At 37.6% G+C, this 22,765-nt stretch overlaps 1 protein-coding gene across 2 annotated transcripts in view; it reads left to right on the top strand.

Moving 5' to 3' along the window:
- LOC123872407 (lutropin-choriogonadotropic hormone receptor) overlaps positions 1-22,765 on the top strand; it is a 34,215-nt gene that overhangs the window by 5,490 nt on the left and 5,960 nt on the right. The window contains exons 2-6 of one of the 2 annotated variants that reach the window (XM_045916667.1): positions 20,456-20,579; positions 20,769-20,843; positions 21,187-21,255; positions 21,622-21,717; positions 22,551-22,616. In XM_045916667.1, coding sequence (XP_045772623.1) covers positions 20,456-20,579; positions 20,769-20,843; positions 21,187-21,255; positions 21,622-21,717; positions 22,551-22,616 — 430 coding nt within the window. Of the gene's footprint in view, positions 1-20,455; positions 20,580-20,768; positions 20,844-21,186; positions 21,260-21,621; positions 21,718-22,550; positions 22,617-22,765 lie in introns of those variants that run through there. The other variant, XM_045916668.1, reaches the window with a different exon arrangement.

The following is a 22,765-nucleotide window of genomic DNA, read 5'->3' as shown; positions in this document are numbered from 1 at the left end:
AATTACTGACCATGTAGTTACTTGCCACATTTACAAGCAGATGTCGCTTCTTGAATCTGTTAACAAACACGCTCGATGCACGAACCCAAGCCTGGTTACTCACGACGTACGCACTAGATGGCAGCACGGGTAGCTTAATTAGAAGCTCTTGTTGAAACACGCAACTTTCGATCGCATTGACAGAGCGTTTATCAATCTGCACTATACATAGAAGTTTCAACGTCTGACCGTCGGCCCAGCTGGCGCTACCGAGCACAACACCGCTCGATGGGGAATTTCCCTATTGACACGGTCGAGCACACAATCACCGCTCCTGTACATACTGACCCGTTACAATGAGTTAAAAATTCATACACCCAGGATCAGCATCATCACCACGACGACGTTAATCGGTTGATAATGAGGTATCCACCGATAAACGTCCACTGCTGGGCATATAGGTTTCTTGTAGGGACTTCCACGCGCCACGGTCTTACGCCGCCATCAGCCAGCGGCTCCCGCAGACTCGTTTGATGTCGTCCGTCCACCTAGCGCTAGGTCACTCTTTCAACGCTGCTTATTCCAGTGATAGGTCACCATTCTAGTACTTTGGGATCTAGCATCTTGGGACATCGAAGAAGAATAGAATAGAAATTATTTATTGATAACCGAATAAAGTTACTTAGATACTTATTTTTTACAGCTTTAGAAGTTCGGTCGCAGTAGAACAAGATTCTAACTGTTGCTTTAGGCTCTTTACGCACTACTTGCGATCCAAATCCGAGAATTCTCGGATTCGCTTCAGATACAGTGCATAAATAGCATTCGAGAGCACTACTAAAATTCATAAAATCAATAATTAAAACTGAACAATCTATAGACAATAATCATAATCAAACATTGTTAATTACACAGTCAATCTTATTTCTTTGCGGTACACGAAGACCATAAAAAATTTAATTACATTAAAGACTCGTAAAATGTCTATTTAGCCGCATGCCTTATTAAGAATGTTTTATGGGGACCAGTTTAGATTTACGAACTGTTAGCTTAGCTGTTGGCAAATGATGATCTGAATAGGTATAATATTTACTTGGCGGTCAAGTGTTAAGGAACGAGCAGTAGATTTGTTAAACTCTATGGCGCAGTGATGAGCTCTGTCATGGATCTTATACTAAGTGGAAGTTCCAAGATTCGATTTCGAATCCAGGCAGGGGCAGTTTGGTAATTTATAGTTTCTACTTTCTAAATTGTAGGTATCCGGTTGAGGCTTCGGCCGTGGCTAGTTACCACCCTATCGGCTAAGCCACACCGTACGCCGTACACGCCATAGTCTGTAGTCAGTACCCTTAGATAGATAAGTACATGTAATATCTTGTAGAAATAGCAAGTTAATAAATAATTGCGTAAAACTCAAATATTTGAAACAACATGAATATCATTGTACTAAATGATATAATGTTCGATGCCATTTCAAGTAGCTGCATAGTAGAATGAAAGTCAAGAGATTCAGTATAGTCCTTAGGTACAGCGATATCTTCCAGGTAATTCCTGTGAAAAAAGTAGATCTTTATCAGTATCATTTAAACTAACTAGCTATCAATCAATTAATCGATCCTCCGCCTTCCTCATCCACCCACTTCCCGCTATCTTTTCAATCCAGCGGGTTGGAGGTCGTCCCACACTGCGCTTGCTGATATGCGGTCTCCACTCCAGAACTAATTCACTATGGGCTCCATTTAATAAAGCTCAAAGTCACTCAGCGAGCGATGGAGAGAATTATACTTGGAATTACTCTACGTTACCAAATCAAACATGAGATCTGTAGGAGAACCAGAGTAGCTCAGCCGGTGGCGAAGTGGCTATGGGGAGGGCACGTAATACGAAAAACCGATAGACGTTGGGGTCTCAAGGTGCTGGAATGGCGGCCATGAGGAGACCTATGTCCAGCAGTGGACATTTATCGATTGATGATGATGGCGTACCTATCATAATATTTTTTTTGAATCTGTTCTCTAAATATAACAAAAGGTTCACGTGAGAGGGGAAATATGCCGAATACGAATATTATAAACCTGAATGTCTGTCTATTCGTCTGTTACCTTTATGAGGTCTACCCTCATAACCGATTTTGACGAAAGGTACAGGGATAGCTTGCATTCTGGAGACGGGCATAGACTTGATACTTCTTATCCCTGAAAATCAAAATCCCCACGGGATTTTCAAAATCAAAATCCACGCGGACGAAATCGCGAGCATCATCTACCCAGCTCTTTATAAAAAATATGTCTAACGTGTGTATGAATCATTCCACACTTGAGTCGTATGGTGGCGTGTTAAAGTATAATTTTAGATCAAAATTTCTGAGTAGTGATGGATTTATTTATACGGCCCTGATGGCGCATTACCATACTTTACAAATTGGTTATCTTATCAAGTGGGAACTAAAATACAAAATCGCTCAAGTTCAAGTCGAACTCGCACACGAAGGACTCCGTACCATAGTACAAGAAATAACAATTTTTAATCCATACTCCCATACTAATATTATAAATGCGAAAGTGTGTCTGTCTCTCTGTGTGTCTCTCTGTCTGTCTGCTACCTTTTCACGGCCCAACAGTGTAACGGATTCTGACGAAATTTAGTACAGGGTTAGCTTGTATCCCGGGGGCGGACACAGGCTACTTTTTATCCCGGAAAATCAAAGAGTTCCCGCGCGATTCCCAAAAACCCATCCGCTTAACTGATTTGTATGAAAGGTACCGAGGTAGCTTGCGTCCCTGTAATTGACATAGGCAACTTTTTATCCTGGAAAATCAAACAGTTCCTACGGGATCTTTAAAAACTTAAATCGACGCGGACGAATTCGCGGGCATCCTCTAGTTATTTATAATTTTCATGGCGGTCATTTTTAAATTTCCATTATTTGTTGTTGCAATAGAAACACGCATTGTGTGAAAATTTCAACTCTCTACCTATAACGGTTAACAAGATACCGTTCGCTGACTGACAGACGGACGGACGAACAGCGGAGGCTTAGTAATAGGTACCCGTTAGCACTTTTCGGATACGGAACCCTAAAAACGCAGGATTTGGGAACCTTCTGCTTTTTGGAAGTCTATTAAAAATACTAGAGCTGGAGGCAAGACTAAAGATTCGAAATATTTTAAGTATTTAAACCTTTCGTGTGAAATGGTCTATAGATTCCTCCTACATTAAAGGTCAAAATAGGGGGTTTATCATATCTCAATTCTCAACGTATTGCCGACTCGAGGGAAGAGTTTACCACGCCACCACGCTAGCCTTCACCGTTGAAACAAGTAATATATCCGAAAACTTAGAAGTATGTGCCGGATCGAACCTAAGACCCCCCAAATAGGAGACCGACGTCTTAACCACTAGGTAAACACCGCTTATTGCCATGCACAATGGCTTCCGAAAATTCCGATAATGCATTGTTAAAGTCATTGAGTTGTTTGTAACAAACAACTTGATAACAATGAGTTATATTGTAGGTAGGTATAGACACTTTAGTACATAATAATTCAATCCACACTAGATATTATAAATGCGAAAATGTGTCCGTCTGTCTGTAAGCTTTTCACGGCCATTTGGCCGATTTTGACGGAGTTTTGTACAGAGATATAGCTTTTTACAGGGCTAGTTGTACATAAGGCTTTACTTTCTAACCTGAGAAACCAAAAAGTGCCTCGGGATGTTTTAAAAAACCTAAAATGGCATCACCCACCACGGGGCCATTTTTGCGGTACAGCGCGCGTATCTTGAACGCGATTCTGAATCGCGACAGTGCCGCCGATTCTAGTGTCTTTCTCAAAACAAAATGTAGAGTACCTGCATCTTTTCTTTCTTTTTAATATTGCTAAACAAGTGTAAATTAAAAATTTATAACACCCCCGACAAGTGAAGGTTACAGTAACTAGAAAAGAGCTGATAACTTTCAAACGGCTGAACCGATTTTCTTGGATTATAGCTAAGAACATTCTCGATCAAGCCACCTTTCAAACAAAAAAAACTAAATCAAAATCGGTTCATTAGTTTAGGCGCTACGGTGCCACAGACAGATACACAGATACACAAATACACAGACACACAGATACACAGATACACACGTCAAACTTATAACACCCCTCTTTTTGGGTCGGGGGTTAAAAAAGACGGAACATGAATTTCACATAGTTAAAAAGACTCTTTTTAGTGCACGCTACAAATTTATACAATAGGCCTCACGACTGACAGCTAAAGGCACTACGTTTGACAGCTCTAAATCAAATAAAAGAGCCTCAATAATAAGAGCCTCAATAGCTCAACCGGTAAAGGAGTGGACTGAAAACCGAAAGGTCGACGGTTCAAACCCCGCCCGTTGCACTATTGTCGTACCTACTCCTAGTACAAGCTTGACGCTTAGTTGGAGAGGAAAGGGGAATATTAGTTATTTAACATGGCTAATATTCTTTAAAAAAAAAAAATTACAACTGCCAAACTGTGTCTGTTTTTTACTATTACATTAGTAAGAAAAGGATGCGAATAGTTATGTTTAGAATCAGTTCCAGTAGCAACCTAAATCGTGGGCGAAGGTATACGGGCGACGCATCACTATTCACTAATCACTACTGTATTGCGACCTTTTTGCAGCTAAATCTACGCGGACGAAGTCGCGTGTATTCATCTATGTAGTGCTTGATATAATCAATGTGGAACACATCTAGAGTGTCCGTTCAAGTGGCCGTCGTCTTTCATTGTACCTAATCTAGTGAATAGATAATGGGCCACAAATCGGCGATATCACGCCTGCACGGAATGCTCGATCGCTATCAGCTATTGGTAACGAACTGTTTTCTTACAAAACAATGTTATAAATGCAAATCAACTGGAATAAAACAATTTAAAAAACTTATAAGTACCTAAAAGTACCTAATAGACTGTACTTTGTTTATTATTATAGTCCAAATGACTTCTATTAGAATCCATGGAAGTCTTTGTTGTAGTCTACTATGATTTATTTTAATAGCTGATGCCCGTGGCTTTGTCTGCGCGGATTTAGTTTTTAAAATATCGTGGGAAATCTCTGATTTGCCAGGATAAAAAGTAGCGTATTTCACTCTCCAGGTCTTCAACTTTAACCATACAAAAAAATCACATCGATCCGTTGCTCCGTTACAACGTGATTGAAGGACAAAACAAAAACCCAATAATCCATTAACCAACCATATTTTCGAACACTTTCGCATTTAGGTATAATATGGGTAGTGATAGATAATAATTCCGGTTTTTTTAGTCGGCTCCTCTCAGTAGAATCTGCATTCTAACCGTTGGTAGAATCACATACGTAGATAGAATAAGGGACACGTCCTATATATGAAATTTGATTTTGAGACTGTTGGTCCATGGCGACATTTTAAAGCGTTACTACTTGCTACTAGTAGGTAATCGGATTTTTCTTAATGTATAATTTTTTCTTATCACGTATTATTTTAATAGAATAATCTTAATCACCATACGCCCGCTTTACCTAATATAATGTAGATTAATGTAATCCTATTTGTTTATACATGATATAGCTAGGTATTTAATTAAAGGATATTACTTATTAAGATAATATTATTAAGAAAACAATTGATTATTGTAGTTTATCTTAAGTACTTTTAAATTTTGTACTAAATTTATTTTACGGATATTTTATGCTATATTTATCTTCCTATTAGTTTTTGTTAAGATATATTTCTAGGTAGAGCAAGTATAATAATTATGGTACCTAAGTATATCTAAATCTAAATAAAAATCTAATAAAATTGTTATTCTATTTTATACCGTACAGAACTGTTCATATTACCTACTAGCCGATGCCCGCGACTTCACCCGCGTGAATTTAGAATTTTTAAAATCCCATGGGAACTCTTCTGATTTTTCGGGATAAAAAGTAGCCTGTGTGCTAATCCAGGATATTATCTATATCCATTCCAAATTTAAGTCAAATCCGTCTAGTAGTTTTGGCGTGAAGGAGTAACAAACATACACACACACACATACACACAAACTTTCGCCTTTATTATATTAAGTGTGATAGTGTGATTTATATTAAGTATGTACAATGTACATGCACTTATACTAAATCCTATACATTACAATATAAAAGCTTTCGCTTAGAAATATCGCAAAGTGCTCAACACTCGTAGATAAAGCCTATTTTACGTTCGCCATACAATTCCTATCACTGGTACGGAATTCGCCCGTATAGTATAGTTTTGCAACAAATTATAAAAATATGCGGGTAGAAATTGAATCTGAATGTTCGCATATCACTTAAGAACTTTATTTGCGATTAATTAATAGGAACGTGGGTGTAAACTGTAGAGTCGACTTTTTGTTAGAAATTGTATTCAAATAAATTCCCTATCTTATCTATCTATAGCACAAATTAATTAAAATAATATTATTATAGATTCTTTACTAAGTATTTTAGTATGGTTTTTTGTAAGATACCTAGTCTTGGGCTTGACGACAAATTATAAAAATCTGTTTTAGAATATACAGGTAAAGCCCTTTCATATGATACCCCACTTGGTATAGTTATCTTACTTTGAAAATTTAAACACGTTTTAATTTCTTATGACGTATTAAAAAAAACTACTTATTAGATCTCGTTCATTTTTAACCCCCGAGCAAAAAAGAGGGGTGTTATAAGTTTGACGTGTGTATCTGTGTATCTGTGTATCTGTGTGTCTGTGTATCTGTGTATCTGTGTATCTGTGTATCTGTCTGTGGCATCGTAGCGCCTAAACGAATGAACCGATTTTAATTTAGTTTTTTTTGTTTGAAAGGTGGCTTGATCGAGAGTGTTCTTAGCTATAATCTAAAAAAATTGGTTCAGCCGTTTAAGAGTTATCAGCTCTTTTCTAGTTTTCTTGTAGAAAAGAAGGTTAGATAACCGTTAGGTTCATAATATTATGTCAATAGACAAATGTCAAGCTGTCAAGATGGACGTTGCCTAAATACATAAATTATTTATTTGAAAATGATGTTTTGGAAAACTCAGATACTTTGGATCGTCGGGGGTGTTATAAATTTTTAATTTACACTTGTCGTTGGATCTCTCGTTCTCGCAATTTTCGTTGGAAGTTTGCATGGTTATGTACATCATATATTTTTTTAGTTTTATCATTCTCTTATTTTAGAAATTACAGGGGGGGGGGGGGGGACACATTTTACCAATTTGGAAGTGTCTCTCGCGCAAACTATTCAGTTTAGAAAATAATGATATTAGAAATCTCAATATCATTTTTGAAGACCTATCCATAGATACCCCACACGTATGGGTTTGATGAAAAAAAATATTTTGAGTTTCAGTTCTGAGTATGGGGACCCCCAAAATTTATTGTTTTTTTTCTATTTTTGTGTGAAAATCTTAATGCGGTTCACAGAATACATCTACTTACTAAGTTTCAACAGTATAGGTCTTATAGTTTCGGAAAAAAGTGGCTGTGACATACGGACGGACAGACAGACATGACGAATCTATAAGGGTTCCGTTTTTTGCCATTTGGCTACGGAACCCTAAAAAGCAATGAGGCCTAAATTGGAGTGTGCTTGCCTAGAAGATGCCTACCTAAGTAGGTACTATATCTTGTCTTGTAGGTATTTAGGTTATACCTAAGTGGAAAGGCTTTCCACACCTTAGCGGTTCGTATCAGAAACGTTGACACATTCCTCGTGAAAATATTGGAACTATTACCTATATCAATCTGTTATCACTGTTATCAGTGTTATCAATTACGGTTACTCCGACAGATCTAACATTACCGAAGGTTAAGATACCTAAATTATAAGCTATTATACATAAAACCGATAATAATCGATCTATTTCCGTTCCCTTTGTTATACATATTTCTATTTTTGTATACTTATCAATTAAGTAGCAATAGATATTTAAAATTAGTGGGAATTTTTGATTAGATATCGCTTACAATGTCTTTTCATACGAAATACTTCGTTGATGACATCATTCATTAAATTTTTTGAATTGGCATTTTAGTATTTTCTATTTTATTATAACACTAGCTGATACCCGCGACTTCGTTCGCGTGGATGTAGGTTTTTTAGAATTCCCGTGGGAACTCTTTGATTTTCCGGGATAAAAAGTAGCCTATGCGCTAATCCAGGGTATAATCTATCTCCATTCTAAATTTCAATCCAATCCGTCCAGTAGTTTTTGCGTGAAGGAGTAACAAACATACACACACACACGCACACACACACACACATACAAACTTTCTCCTTTATAATATTAGTGTGATAGCGGGTCTAGTAACTAACATCACTTACCTACCTTATTTAATCTACCTATACAATTAATCTGTGAAAATAATGATTGGGTAGAGAGCTCAAAGCTATAAACAAATTAGAATTTTAGGTCTCGGCCAAGAACTTGTAAACTTGGTTCTTGACCTAAATCAATAAGAGTAACGGTACACCGCGATATAAATTAGGTCACATCTGTCAACAGTGTACCTACTCCTCTCCTAATGCATCTTTTCATATTCGCCGACATTTCTGTACTGTGTGTTTTGGCTGACCCACCAACGGCCGACAGCAGACCTGTTTGTATATGTATATTGATGAACGAGATTATTTTAAGAATTAGGTACTTACCATAATACATAATATTCCATTCTACAGGATATAATATTTCGGAGAGTGTGCCCAAGAATTTTTTAACCTGGTTCCTCTTTCAGCTTTCTACTACAGACTGTATTGCTAGGTATCGCCAAGGTTTGCATCCGTCGGTACGCAGTTGACATTCCACGGACACGCACGAAGCGATTTGCCTCCTTGTTTCTGATTCGTACCGCTAGGATAATGGAATTCATATCCGGCATCAGTTTTTCCCTCTAATTTTAATATGGATACCTTCAAGTCAAAAGTTAAGAGTGAATAGGCATCTTGCATAGGCAAAGGCCCTTTATCTGCGGATTTTTTCAAGCGAGCTCCCGGTGAATTATCGCAAAATAAACAGACAGTCACACTGTATACCTACGCAAACCACTTTGGTTATTAGTTTTAAATCTTGAAATAAACGTTCAACATTTTGTTTATTGCATCCAAGGAGTACTATATTGGCATTTGAAAATATTACGAGATTTGAAAGTGGTTATTACTCAGTTAGTTTATTTTTACAAACATTTCTTATGAGCGTTGAGTTATGAATAAACTACACAAAGAATAACACACTGCATTCCCGAATCCATCCATACATACCTAAATTCGAGCATCAGCTTCAGGCTTGCATCACCGCACATCCATATTTCCATACTAATATCATAAATGCGAAAGTGTGTCTGTCTGTCTCTCTGTCTGTCTGCTACGTTTTCACGGCTCAACCGCTGAACCGATTTTAATGTTTGGTACAGAGTTAGCTTACATCCCGGGGACGGACATAGGCTACTTTTTATCCCGGAAAATCAAAGAGTTCCCACGGGATTCCTAAAGACCCATCCGCTCAACCGATTTGTATGAAAGGTACCGAGGTAACTTGCGTCCATGTTATTGATATAGATAACTTTTTATCACGGAAAACCAAACAGTTCCCACGGGATCTTCAAAAACCTAAATCCACGCGGACGAAGTCGCGGACATCCTCTAGTAATATTATAATCTTCTACACCCACACCCAGGCTACTTGCTACCATCCTAGTTAAAGTCGTCAATCCAGTGGGCTAAAGGTTTTTTAATGTGTTTGACGATAATTATGCTTAAAAAAGGAAGATGGCTAATGGTTTTGCGACAGACATGACCTGCCCACTGACACTTCAGCTTGCTAATTCTCAGGGCTGTCTAAAGGTTTTCCTACAGATTTTGGTTGTGGATATTATTCTTCAGATAAGCAACATAGCCTGTTCCATAGCCCGTTGACTGACTTTAAATTTTGTGTAAGTAGGAGCTCCTAGTTGCCCACGTACTTATTCTCGCTCCAGAATACGAATGAAATAATGTTAATGAAATAATTAGGACTGTTATAGTCCTCAGGGTGTGTTAAGGCAACACCAAAAAAAAAACCGGCCAAGAGCGAGTCAGACTCGCGCACTGAGGGTTCCGTACTCGGGTAATTTTTCCAACATATGACACACATAAATCAAAAACTATTAAACATAAAAATAAATAAAAATCTGTTTTAGAATGTACAGGTAAAACCTTTTCATATGATACCCCACATGGTATAGTTATCTTACTATACCATATAAGACCTACCTACCTGCCAAATTTCATGATTCTAGGTCAACGGGAAGTAAGTACCCTATAGGTTTCTTGACAGACACGATTGACAGACAGACAGACAGACAGCAAAGTGATCCTATAAGGGTTCCGTTTTTCCTTTTGAGGTACGGAACCCTAAAAATTATTTTGTGTCCATACTGTCCACGCAATCTGGAAACATCGGCTGTGGTAGCCACGGGGTCACAAAGGGCTATAGTGCTTATGATGATGATGGACATATTAATATCAACTACACAAACAAATGTTACAAAAATATCGGAATAAATAAATGATCTATAATAATAACAATCATTCAGTCATTATTATTGAAACTGTATTCTAAAACTCTTTACGCACTGCATCTGATCCGAACCCAAGAAAATTCAGATCTAGAAAACTCTGTTTTCAAATTATAATATAGTGCTTGTGTATATATAGTGTTATAACATAGTGCTATAGTGAGTCGCGCACTGGCGCTTGATGTAACTGGACGCGTATATTGTGCGATCGCTAAACCGGTTTCACAGCGTCGCTGCACTCATGCGTATTTGCGCGGTGAACAGTGTGCCTGATAGTGAGTAGGGTGACAATGAATAATAATGACCCGGATGAGTCCGACGAATCGGAGTGTTCATTGGAGTCGAGTGCGGCAGGATGTTCAATGAACGTAGAGGAGAACGTGGATATGACAGGAACCAATACTGATAAAAGACCGTACAAAAGAAATCGAGAGGGGGATAAAGAAGAAATGTGGACGACTGTGGGAAGGAAAGGTAAACGTTTTGCTCGAGCCGAAGCAGGCGAACCAATACCAGAGGACAGATACGAAATATGCATGACAGGTTCTGAACAACTTCCAAAACAGTTCAAATTGGCAAAATTATTGCAAACTGCGAAGATTCAGCATGTGACTCGGATCAAATATATAAACTCATACAAAGTTCTAATACAATTTAATAATGAGGACAGTGCAGAGGAGTTTATTAACTCAAAAACATTTCAAGAAATGGGATATAAGATGTATAAAACTATGGAAATGACACACACATATGGAGTAATAAAAGACATAGATTTGGAGTATACGGATGAAGAAATTTTAGAAAGTCTTAGTTGTAACATTCAAATACTTGGAATAAAAAGATTAACACGCAGAAATAGATCTGATGGAAAATGGGAAATTTGCGAAAAAATGAGAATATGTTTCAAAGGATCCAGTTTACCGCCTCACGTTAAAATTTTTGATACCATAGCAGAAGTGTCCCCATACATGTATCCTGTGACACAGTGCTCACGTTGCTGGAGATTCGGCCATTCTACCAAAATCTGTCCTTCTTATAAAATCGTTTGCCCAAAATGTGGAGATAACCATCCAAACTGTACGAAAACCACATTCAAATGTAACAATTGCGGAGGAAAACACATGGCCATGGCCAGAATTTGTCCAATACGGTGTAAAGAGAAACGGATCCGAGAACTGATGATTGAGTTTGGTGTTTCATATAAAAAAGCGATCACTTTATATGTTCCTCCAAGTCCCCCACCAAAACAGGAGCCTGTATTTACTGAAGAAGACTTTCCGAAGCCTAACAAAGAATATCAAGATGAATCAGGTCAATCCGACCCTTCTGCGGGAAAAAAATCTTATGCTGAAGCAACCAAGAAAACAGGTTCAAAGGAAAAAAAGAAGAAGAAAAAAGAACAAAGAAGTGTTTTTGAAGACATTAACTGGGATGAAGAGTCTGAAACAAGTGAAAGAATGGAAACAAGTGAACAGGAAGAGGAACATTCTAATCAAGGGGAAACAACCGAGAAGAAAGAAGATATTACTTGGAAAGCATTGCTCAAAAAATTGAAAGAGAAAATTCTTGAAAGAAATCTGACATGGGAGGAAAAAATAAAAACTTGCTGGAAGATTTTATACAGTGGGATTGTATCTATGGTTGTAAAATATCTCGCAGATTGGCCGGGTCTTAAGTTCTTCAACCTTAATGGCCCCTAGCAACACTAAGCATTCTTTAAATGTGATCCAGTGGAACGCGCAAAGCCTTCACCCCAAACTGACGGAATTCGATTTATTGCTAAATCAGGAAAAAATTCATGTTGCTATTATAAGTGAAACTTGGCTTAACTTAGAAAAATATCTCCACATTAGCGGCTATAATATTTTTAGGTCTGATCGCACTGATGGTTTTGGAGGAGTAGCTATTTTGACACATAGGTCACTAAAAGTTCAGCAACAATATTGTACCATTTCTAATACAAGTATAGAAATACTAGCTATCAAAATTTTTAACTGTGAAGAGGTCGAGAATGTAGTGTCCATATATTGCCCACCGTCGATCAATACAACTCTTCAAGATTGGGATGAAATTTTTTCAAAATTTACACACAAAACAATTATTGCAGGAGATTTTAATGGGCACCATAGTAACTGGTCAAGCAAAACAGATACTAGGGGTAATCAGATATTTGACTCGACAGTAGAACATAGACTTCGGCGGGGAGGGGCAACGCACGCACAACAGACGGAAACGTTTAAGTGCGGAAACCAGCCCAGAGAGAAGAAGAAGAAGATAACTTTGTATCTCTTAACGATGGAAATTATACACGTATTAAGCTTGTGAACGGGTCAACCCAGAGAACATCCCCCGATATATCATTCGTATCGGAAGATATTGCAATCAAATTTAATTGGAAGGTACTTAGCGAAAATCTTGGAAGTGACCACCTAATTGTGAAAATGAAATTAGACATAATAAATCAATCATCTCACATCAAAAAGTATAGAAATTTTAAAAAAGCTGATTGGACAACTTATAAAAATACTATAGAACAAAAACTTGCTGATTTCCATCTTCCTTTAGATAATCAAAATGCTTACGATGATTTTATAAATATTATAAACTTGGCAGCGGAAGTGGCTATTCCTTACAGTGTGATCCCAGAGAACCCATTACGATCTGAAAAATTTAAGCCAAAACCATATTGGACACCACTTATCTCACGGTCAATAGCACAGAGAAGAATGGCCTTAGCGACATTCAGAAGAAACCCAACTCCAGAGAATTTACGTAACCTACAAGAAAAAATCAGGTCTTCTCAACGAGCGATTAGAAATGGTAAATTTAAATCGTGGCAATGTTTTTGTGATAGTATAGATGAAGTATCTACCACTAACGAAATGTGGATGCGTATGAAGTGGTTCAAAGGATATAAAACAATGACGCCCACCATTGACAGTGAGACATCCAATAATTTATTATGCTCCTTGGCTCCAGACTTTGTAGTTCCAGACATGCCAATATTTAAATCTAATAACCCTAAATTAAGGTCACCAATTTCGGCACATGAATTATATAACAGTTTAAAACGCTCAGACACAGCGCCGGGGGTAGATTTAATCTCGTATTCTATGATATTCAATTTACCAGACGCAGGGAAAAAGATACTTGTTAGTCTTTACAATCGCTTCTTGACTCAAAGTTTTGTACCAATACAATGGAGAAAAGTTAAAATTGTTCCTGTGCTGAAACCTGGTCGAGATAATAGATCAGCAGCTGGCTTTAGACCTATTGCATTAATATCTTGTGTCTGCAAAATTCTGCATACCATTCTTACTCGTAGATTAGATTGGTTTTTAGAAAAAAATGATCATTTCTCTCAGGAGACTATAGGATTTAGAAGATCTCGGTCAAGTTATGACAATTTAGTTAGATTGATAACTCGCATTCAAATAGGTTTTACGAAGGGAATCTCTACAGCAGGTTGCTTTGTTGATATTGACAATGCTTATAATAATGTTAATGTAACCAGTTTGTTGAATATAGTAGATAACCACGGGGTAGGTTCAATTATATGTAAATACTTGTGGGAATATTTACGAGAAAGGGAATTGAATATTTATTTAAGTAATGACTTAAAAGTTTGCCGTACTACTGCTTTAGGACTAGCACAAGGTGACCCGCTGTCCCCATTATTATTTAACCTAGCTACTAGTAAAATTTGCCTATCCATACAAAATGTATACATCTCTCAATATGCTGACGATTTTGTCATTTATAGTTCTAACAAGAATGTTGACCTAGCGATAAATAATATACAATCAGTGTTAAATTACTTTTCTAAATTTATAGAAGAACTTGGCCTCAACATCTCTCATAAAAAAACAAAACTGTGTATTTTTAGCAAAGGCAAGCGAAGATCTGAACTTAATGTAAATTTAGTCAGTCATGATCATGATATTCAACAAGTTGACAGTGTCAAATATCTGGGAATGTGGCTTGACAGGAGTTTAAAATGGGGTAGACATATAAACGAGACAAGAGATAAAACGCTCAAATTCTTAAATATTTTCAAAGTTTTAGCTGGCAGTAAATGGGGGGTTCATCCGAAACACCTTAGGCGGCTGTTTATATCAGTTATACGAAGTAGACTTGATTATGGAAGTTTTTTATACGATAATAGTATTAATAGTCATTTGAGCAAACTAGAAAAAGTACAGAATCAGGCTATGCGAGTCATTGGAGGCTTCATCAAGTCCACACCAATCCATGTCATGCAGAGTGAATTATGTCTTCAGCCTTTACCTATCCGCCGAAAATATTTGGCGGGTAAGTTCTGGCTGAAGTCTAGATCTTTTGAAGATAACATCACTATAGAAGTTTTAAAGTCACTTAATGACATGTGTAATAATGTATATTGGAGAAACAAAAAACTACCGTTGCTAATCATAGTCCATGAAAAGTTAAAACAACATTCTATCAAATCCACTAAAAAACTTCAAATTCATTGTCTCCCTACATGGATTGGTAGTTTCGATTTGTCAAAGATTATCACTACGACTATAGAGGGATTAAATAGGCCCAAAAGAAAATTTAATAGATTGAACATGATCAATTATTGTGAAAAACTTCTTTACGATAGATATAATTCATTTTATAAATTATATACTGATGGCTCTAAAGATGTGGCAGGTTCAGGAGCGGCGATCTTTGACCCTCAGGCAGAAATCAGCATGAAATTCAAAATTGAATCGAATATCAATATTATGCACACTGAGCTGATTGCAATATCTGAATGCCTGTCTTATATATTGTCACTTGAGGGTGATAAGTTTGTGATTTTATCAGACTCAAAGAGCGCCCTTCTACATTTGGCTCGGCTAACCTCGAATATTCGAGGATACCCGATAGCCTATGACATCTTAGACTCCATATGCAAAATTAACAACAATAATAAAACTGTCATAATTCAATGGTTACCCTCCCACGTAGGAATCATGGGCAACGAGGAAGCAGACACGGCAGCCAAACGCGCCATCAGCGATGGTATACCCTATAACTGTATACCACTACCAAATGAAATTTTGATAAAATTTAAACAGGAATGTGTAGTAGAATGGCAAGAATATTTTGACGAAAGGTCTCGGGTTAAAGGCATATGGTATAAAACAATAGTGTGTCAGCTCCCTCGATGTCCATGGTTCGCAGAGTCCAAGTTTAAAAGGGCAGAGATTATAACTCTGTTAAGACTTCGGTCCGGGCACATCCCATCAAATAAATTCAAATTTATGGTGAAAAGGTCGTCCACACAAAATTGTATTGAATGTGGAAACACACAAGTGGACGACGTTTTTCACCTTTTGATGGAATGTGCACGGAACGGGTCGAAGCGGCCGCGCGTCCTTAAAAACAACTACAGCGTGGGTATGTGCAATACCATATTAGCTGCCCCGCTGGCCAGGGACGTGCGGTCGCTTCTTAAAATGTGTTAATATTGTTGTAATATATATATGATTTGTGTTTTTTTTTTTTTTTGATTGTTATGTTTTATGTACGCATTACAATTGTTAATTGTAGAACCTACGGGGGTGACATAGTCTCCTTAGACTAAAACCCCACCAAAAAAAAAAAGAAAAAAAAAAAAAAAAAAAAAACATAGTGCTATAGTGCATTCACGCTTGCTCTCACGCGTTCTGGGCTTTGTAATGCACAGCGTAAGGCACGAGATTCAAATACGTACCTACATTCTTTAATCTTTATTAATCTTTTAATAACTTTTTCTAATTGGGTTGTAGGGCCTGGACGGTTCCCCTGCTTGCAACCCTAAGGCCGTCACTGACTTGTAGGCTGCATGCGTATTCTTAAGACCGACAGGGCCGTCCGTAAGATTGTTTGGATTCTGATCGAACACACCACAAACTAATATTGAGGTAAATTCGGTATGTGAATTCGAATCGGAGATATTCTCCGCTTTGGTAAGCATTTTTTGGATCTAGTACGAAACCCCTTATAATATAGCTACGGCTACGATTACTTCGGATCGGATGCAGTGCGTAAAGAGGCTAACATCAACAATCAACCACGTGCACGTGCCCGATCATTGTTCTGATTGTTGTAGTACTTCAATATAAAACTTATTAACCTTCCTTCGATAGAGGACAAGCTATCGTGTTTTTAATTTTCTTAATTGTTTTCTAAGAAATTAAGTGTCATGTTAAAGTGGAAGAAAGTTGCACGACTCAATTACTTAGCCTTAACGCTTTTTTGCACTTAGGTACACCTGTACGACTAAACATTATCTTCAAAGACAGTGAAATGTTCGAAGATCACGTAATGTGGATAGTGAACGATTTAAATATAATATAGGTAAAGACTGCACCGGCCATACATGATTCTACGTTCATCAACATCATAATAGATGACGAATGATGATGATTGTAGAAGCCGGCCCTCCTCGGCACGGATCTCCTCTCATAATGAGAATCCCTCACGCTTGCCAAGTGCGGATTGGCAATTTGCATACTTCACACACCAATGAGAACATTAACGAACTTTTAGGTATGAAGGTTTGGTAACGATGTTTTTCTTCATCGTTAAAGCAAGTGATAGGTATTTAGCAAGAAACAGTTAAAATTATTTTGCTATAATCCGTCAACAGAAAAAATCTGTATGGTCAAACATGCAGTTACAAGCTAAGCACCGCTTACCTCCCCAACCAAGCAATAAAGCCAAGCTCCCAAGCAAGCACTGCCACCACTTTTGGTGGTTTGAAATCTTGCAAAAAACGTTCAGAAAAATATAAAAAAGATTTTTTTATATTTTTAAGAAAGATTTGTTTAATATTCAAACGTATTTCGTGGACGCATTCAGTAAGGAATAGGCATATTTGTGTATTAAAAAAAATATATCTTTTCATCTTTCTATCTCTGTCCATCAAACTGATAATAATAATAATCAAGCCAAGCGCACTTTGTTTTTACCTTTGTTGCCAAAAGTCAATGAAACTCTGAAAACACATCAAAGAAAATTTTGCTGCTATTATTATATTACATTATACCTACTCATTTAGATAGGACTAGGATTATGAATTGGTTAGAATGAAAATGCAATATTTTAACCAATTCATTTTTTATCAATGTCCTCTCGACCGAATGTCAATCTCCAATGCGCGAGAGATATTATAGTGCGTGTGTGAGCGAACACAGGTGCACTCTCCATTCCCTCACTCTCACCGCCCGATGAGACGGTAATCTGACACGACCGGAGAGAGATTAGGCGCAGGACCAACAGCTTTCCGAGCTTTCCGAGGTACGGGGGCGACACACCGCCAACTTCCAACTTCGGGCTAGTACCACACCAGTTAGGAAACTCCCATAATAAGACCACATCGCTTATCACTGCGCCAGAGAGGCTGCCAAACATAACATTATGATGGCGATGTCAAATATATGTATATCTACCTAATGAAAAACTCACGCGATGCCACGCTAAACGGCATGTCAACACTAAACACGCTATGGCGTTGTCACGACTTTTGGTTAAATATATAGGTACATTCCTATTTGTTTTGAGCATTGAAGCTGGGTACATTGAAAACTGTAATATACCTGAAACAGAAAATGGGCGAAGGTAATATCCAATCCAATCCTGCCAGTTTTTGAAGCACACTAAGACTTGTAGTTGTCAAAAGCAGCGTAAACCCCGCGCTGTACTACTATAATAGACTACTTACTTTACTATCTGTGTAAGTAGTCTGTGATACTACTATGTCGCACACACACACACACACACACACACACACACACACACACACACACACACATACACACACACAAACACACACACACACACACACACACACACACACACACACACACACACACACACACACACACACACACACACACACACACAAGCGTACGAATTCGTCTTCACTTTTTAAAATTCAATTGTATGAGATTTGCCTAGCTGAATGGTTGAAGTCTTTGATCCAATCATTGAATTTATTAAATAATATGTATGAAAACTGAACTTGTAGTTCTGATTGACTAATTCCAGTCCTTATACCTATTACCTATATCTTAATTAAACACCGTGTAATACATATTATAAGAGCAGTTATCGAGTCATTGGGAGTTTTAAAATATTTTCTAGTTCATTAACATGGTTAGAATATAGTAGGTAAATACATAAATATTAGTTTTCTGCGAACTGAATCTGCGGATGTTTATTATTTAGAACAACTTTTTAAATATGTCTATTTATCTTAGTGCAGAGGAAATGGGTATTTAATTTGCGAATGAAAAGTATAAAGGTGAGTGATTCCCAAAGAACATTTTATTGAATTTCCGCTTTAAAAAGTATAAACTAACGCATTGGATTAGAAATATGTTGAGCTTATTCAAAAGGCGGATCAATAAATTCCTGAAAAACCGGCTTTTTCAATGCATCAGTAGTTCCTTTGGTGCTCCACATGTTCATGGGCGCCGGCTATTAATTATTCAGGTGTGGTCGCCTTCTCGTTTGCTCAATATTTATATTAAAAAGTGTATCTTCAAAGTTTTTTTGCAGCATAATCTGCTTTCAGAATCGGTGGTAGTGTTGTCATTAAGAGAAGTAAGTAACAATCAAACTCGGGGAAGTTTCTAGAAGGTTCTAGAAACTTACATAACGTGGCTAGTCAGATTTCCGTAAAATATGTATTTTCAAAATTACACGGCTCAAAGATTTGTATGTAAATCTTTGATTGCGTGTATCTCTAAAACAACACAATTATTGGAAATGTGAAACAAGCTACCTTTGTTCTTTGTATGACATAGTCTCTTAACAGGCAGACAATTAAGCAGACCGGTACAGGTATTTACTTGAAATAAACGTTTTTTTTAAATATTATAAAATAAACACAAGGTATAAGAAAATATTGTTACCGGAACACTGATAAGAAGTTAGATGTACGTAGATGCTATTATAATAAATCATAATCAAAATATGAGTTAAGACGCATTTTCTTCGTCTCAATGCCACTCTTTGAAGTTCCAGATTTTTACTACGGCAATAAATTGTAAAACAAATATTTATACATAAACAGTATTCAACTGTAATAAAATAAAATAAAATATTGTTCATTTAATTAGGCATTCACAGACTCTATTGAGTCTACCGTTTGGTAACCTTGGCCATGACTCTCAAGACTATAGCCTCGAGTGGGAATGTTGATTCTAACGAAATGAACGAAAAAAATTGACGATCGAAGAGTTTTCAGTTTTGTATGACGATTTTTCGAAAAACATTTTTCGCCGTTCGATAAATGACTAAAATGGTTGTAGCACCATTCGTAGCCCACTAGCTACGACATTGCTACGGGCGGAAATGTACTTCGAAAACTTGGACCCAGCGCGATAGTAGAGTTGTACGTCGATCACTTAGTCGGTTTCTCCGTCTACGAGACGCAAGCTGAAGCCATGAAAAGCTAGCAGACAGATTCACTTTCGGATTCATCATCATCATCATCAATCCATCATCAGCTCACTACTGAGCACAGGTCTCCTCTCAGAATTTTCTGCGCAAACACGCTTCACTTAGGCTGCATCATATCCTGCTTGGTATGATTGCAGTCAAGTGCAAGCCCATGTAGTTTAAAAAAAGAATGAGAAGGGCTTGGCAATAGACTAACACGCTGACCAAGTGCGAATTGGCAGACTTCGCACGCCTTTGAAAACTATATGAAGAACTTTCAAGGGTCTAGGTTTCCTTAAGTTGTTAAGCAAGTGATAGATACTTTAATTTCTTAAAACGCATATAACTCCAAAAAGTTAGAAGATATCTCTCTAACCTAGGAACCTCCGACCCTCAGACTAGGAGGCTGACGTCTTAATCACTAGGCATTTATTATGTATTCTTATGGTTATTATGTTATATTGTTTCAGTGGAGTCAAGCTGCGAGCAGGAGGCAAAGACTGGTACGGTGGAATTTCTCAACACGAACATAACGCGGCTGAACGCGCGAGTCATCAGTGCGCGCGGCTACCGACTCCACCAAGTGGAGCATTTGTTAGTATTCCATTAACTAATGCTGATGCAAGTTATCAAATTGTATGTATGTCCTAAACGTCAACATTGGTTGAACGGATGGGCCGTGAAAAGCCAGCAGACAGTCAGACAGACACACTTTCGCATTTTCTAATAGTACTATGGAAATATGGATATGGATTTATCAAAAATTTTGTTTGTTTTCCACAGGTTAGTTGTGAACGCAACAAAATTAGAGCATATCGCTGTGGAAGATCTGACAAAAATGCCTTTCCTTAGATCATTGTAAGTGCATCTTTATTTTTCTGTTTAGAATCCAAATTAAGACCCTTGAAAAAGTGTCGTCGCAGCGATAAGAGAAAACAAGCCTTTAAGTATTTAATAAAAATATGAAAAAAACACGATTACCCTGCTTATTGCACCTGCACGACATATTGAATTAAAAAAAAAATTATAGCCAGTATCACTCGGGATGATGTAAAATTCTAACGATAACCCTGTACTTATTTATCGTTAGAATTCTTATCATGTCCGCGGACATAGGATTTTTCTTTGATAAACAGGTATTTTGCCTTTGATTCATACCTATATGGAAATACAATATATTGAATATTGATCTTCTTTTCAGGAGTATAACCCAAGCACCTCTGTTGCACAAGATAGCGCCGCTTCCGGCTCTGCCTGAACTGCGCACCTTGTACGTATGTATTTTTGTGATTTCTAATCTTCTTCAAAGTTTTATTTAACAAGATAAAGTTGAAAACTAAAACCCGACTGCGATCGTCTTAATAAACGCTGAAATATTATAGTAAAATTGTTTTTCTGTAAATAGGCCACTCGTAGTGCTTGGAGGTCAGAGTCAATGCCGCGTCATACTCGTAGGGGTATTGACCCGAGTTTTGCACGCTATACATTGCGAGTTTGAAAAATACTAAATCACTAAAACTTCCTGCCTTATCTTTATAAAGCAAATGATTACTGGCATTGGATTGTGTATAGGTTTTTGCTAGCGTTCTGGTTAGACCTTGTATAACAGGTTCAATATTCATGGGTGCATTTTCAGAATGATCACAACATCAGGGCTGATAGAAGTGCCGAATTTAAGCCACGTTCATGACAACGGCGACGCGCACAAATCCCAACAGTATCTACAAGCCGTGTGAGTTTACATGTTGCATCATCATGATCCATCACCGGCCCACTACTAAACACGGGATTCCTTTTAGAATGAGAAGAGTTTAGCCTAGGCCCGACCGCATCACAGCGGCGCTGCGCAGCGGCAGTTCAACCATTTCGTAAGGCCCGTACGCAGTAGGATGTTGCTGCGCGTCGCGACAGACAATATTTTAATGCGAAGCGACACGCCACGTTGTAATGCGGTCAAATTGGCAGGCATTACACACCTTTGAGAAAATATTTTATGGACAACTGTCTGGCATGCAGGTTTTCTCGCGATGTTTTCCTTCATCGCTATAACAAGCTAGGTCTTTAACTGTAGCTATTAGCTATCCGTACAAAAATCACGTAGATCCGTTCCGATGTGATTGAAGGACAAACCGCTCGCTGTATGAGTGTAAACTTAAGATTTTGCATTCCACTGAGAAAGGATTTTCAAAAATCCCACCCGAGAAACCGGTGTGGATCAGCGAGTCATATTTATTTTAAAAAATCAGTTGAAAAAAATATATTTGTGGAGAACTTGGGGCGCGGGGTCCGGGGACTCGAGCTCTTTTCAACCGGGGACCCAAGAGCTGGCAGCTATCTTGGACAAAGAATTAGATTGACCATCCAAAGGGCCAATGCTGCCAGCATCTTGGGTACAATGCCTCGCTGCGGTGGTCTCGATGAGGTTTTAGATTCAATTTATTTTAATTTTAATTTTAATAATTTATTTTTGTTTAGTTTATAATTAAGGTTTAAGTTTATTTAATAGAATTCATTGTTAATTAGTATAATACTTATATGATGAAACATATAATATATCTTTTCCAGGGACCTGGAATTTAACAACATTCGTCGCATTCCATCGCATGCGCTGCGAATTCGCGCCGATCAAGTGTAAGTCACTAGGTACATACCACATCCTATTTTCTTTTCTTTAAGTTATGTTTTTACTATTTTATCTTTTAATTTAATTTAGAGCCCGGACACACAAGCGTTTCGTCAGCGAGCTTAGCCGTCGCGTATATGCGCGAACTAGCGCGACG

This window comes from Maniola jurtina, chromosome 15, assembly GCF_905333055.1.
Source record: "Maniola jurtina chromosome 15, ilManJurt1.1, whole genome shotgun sequence".
NCBI lineage: Eukaryota > Metazoa > Arthropoda > Insecta > Lepidoptera > Nymphalidae > Maniola > Maniola jurtina.
Note: the sequence above shows the minus strand (reverse complement) of the source record. Positions and strands in the feature narration are given on the sequence as shown.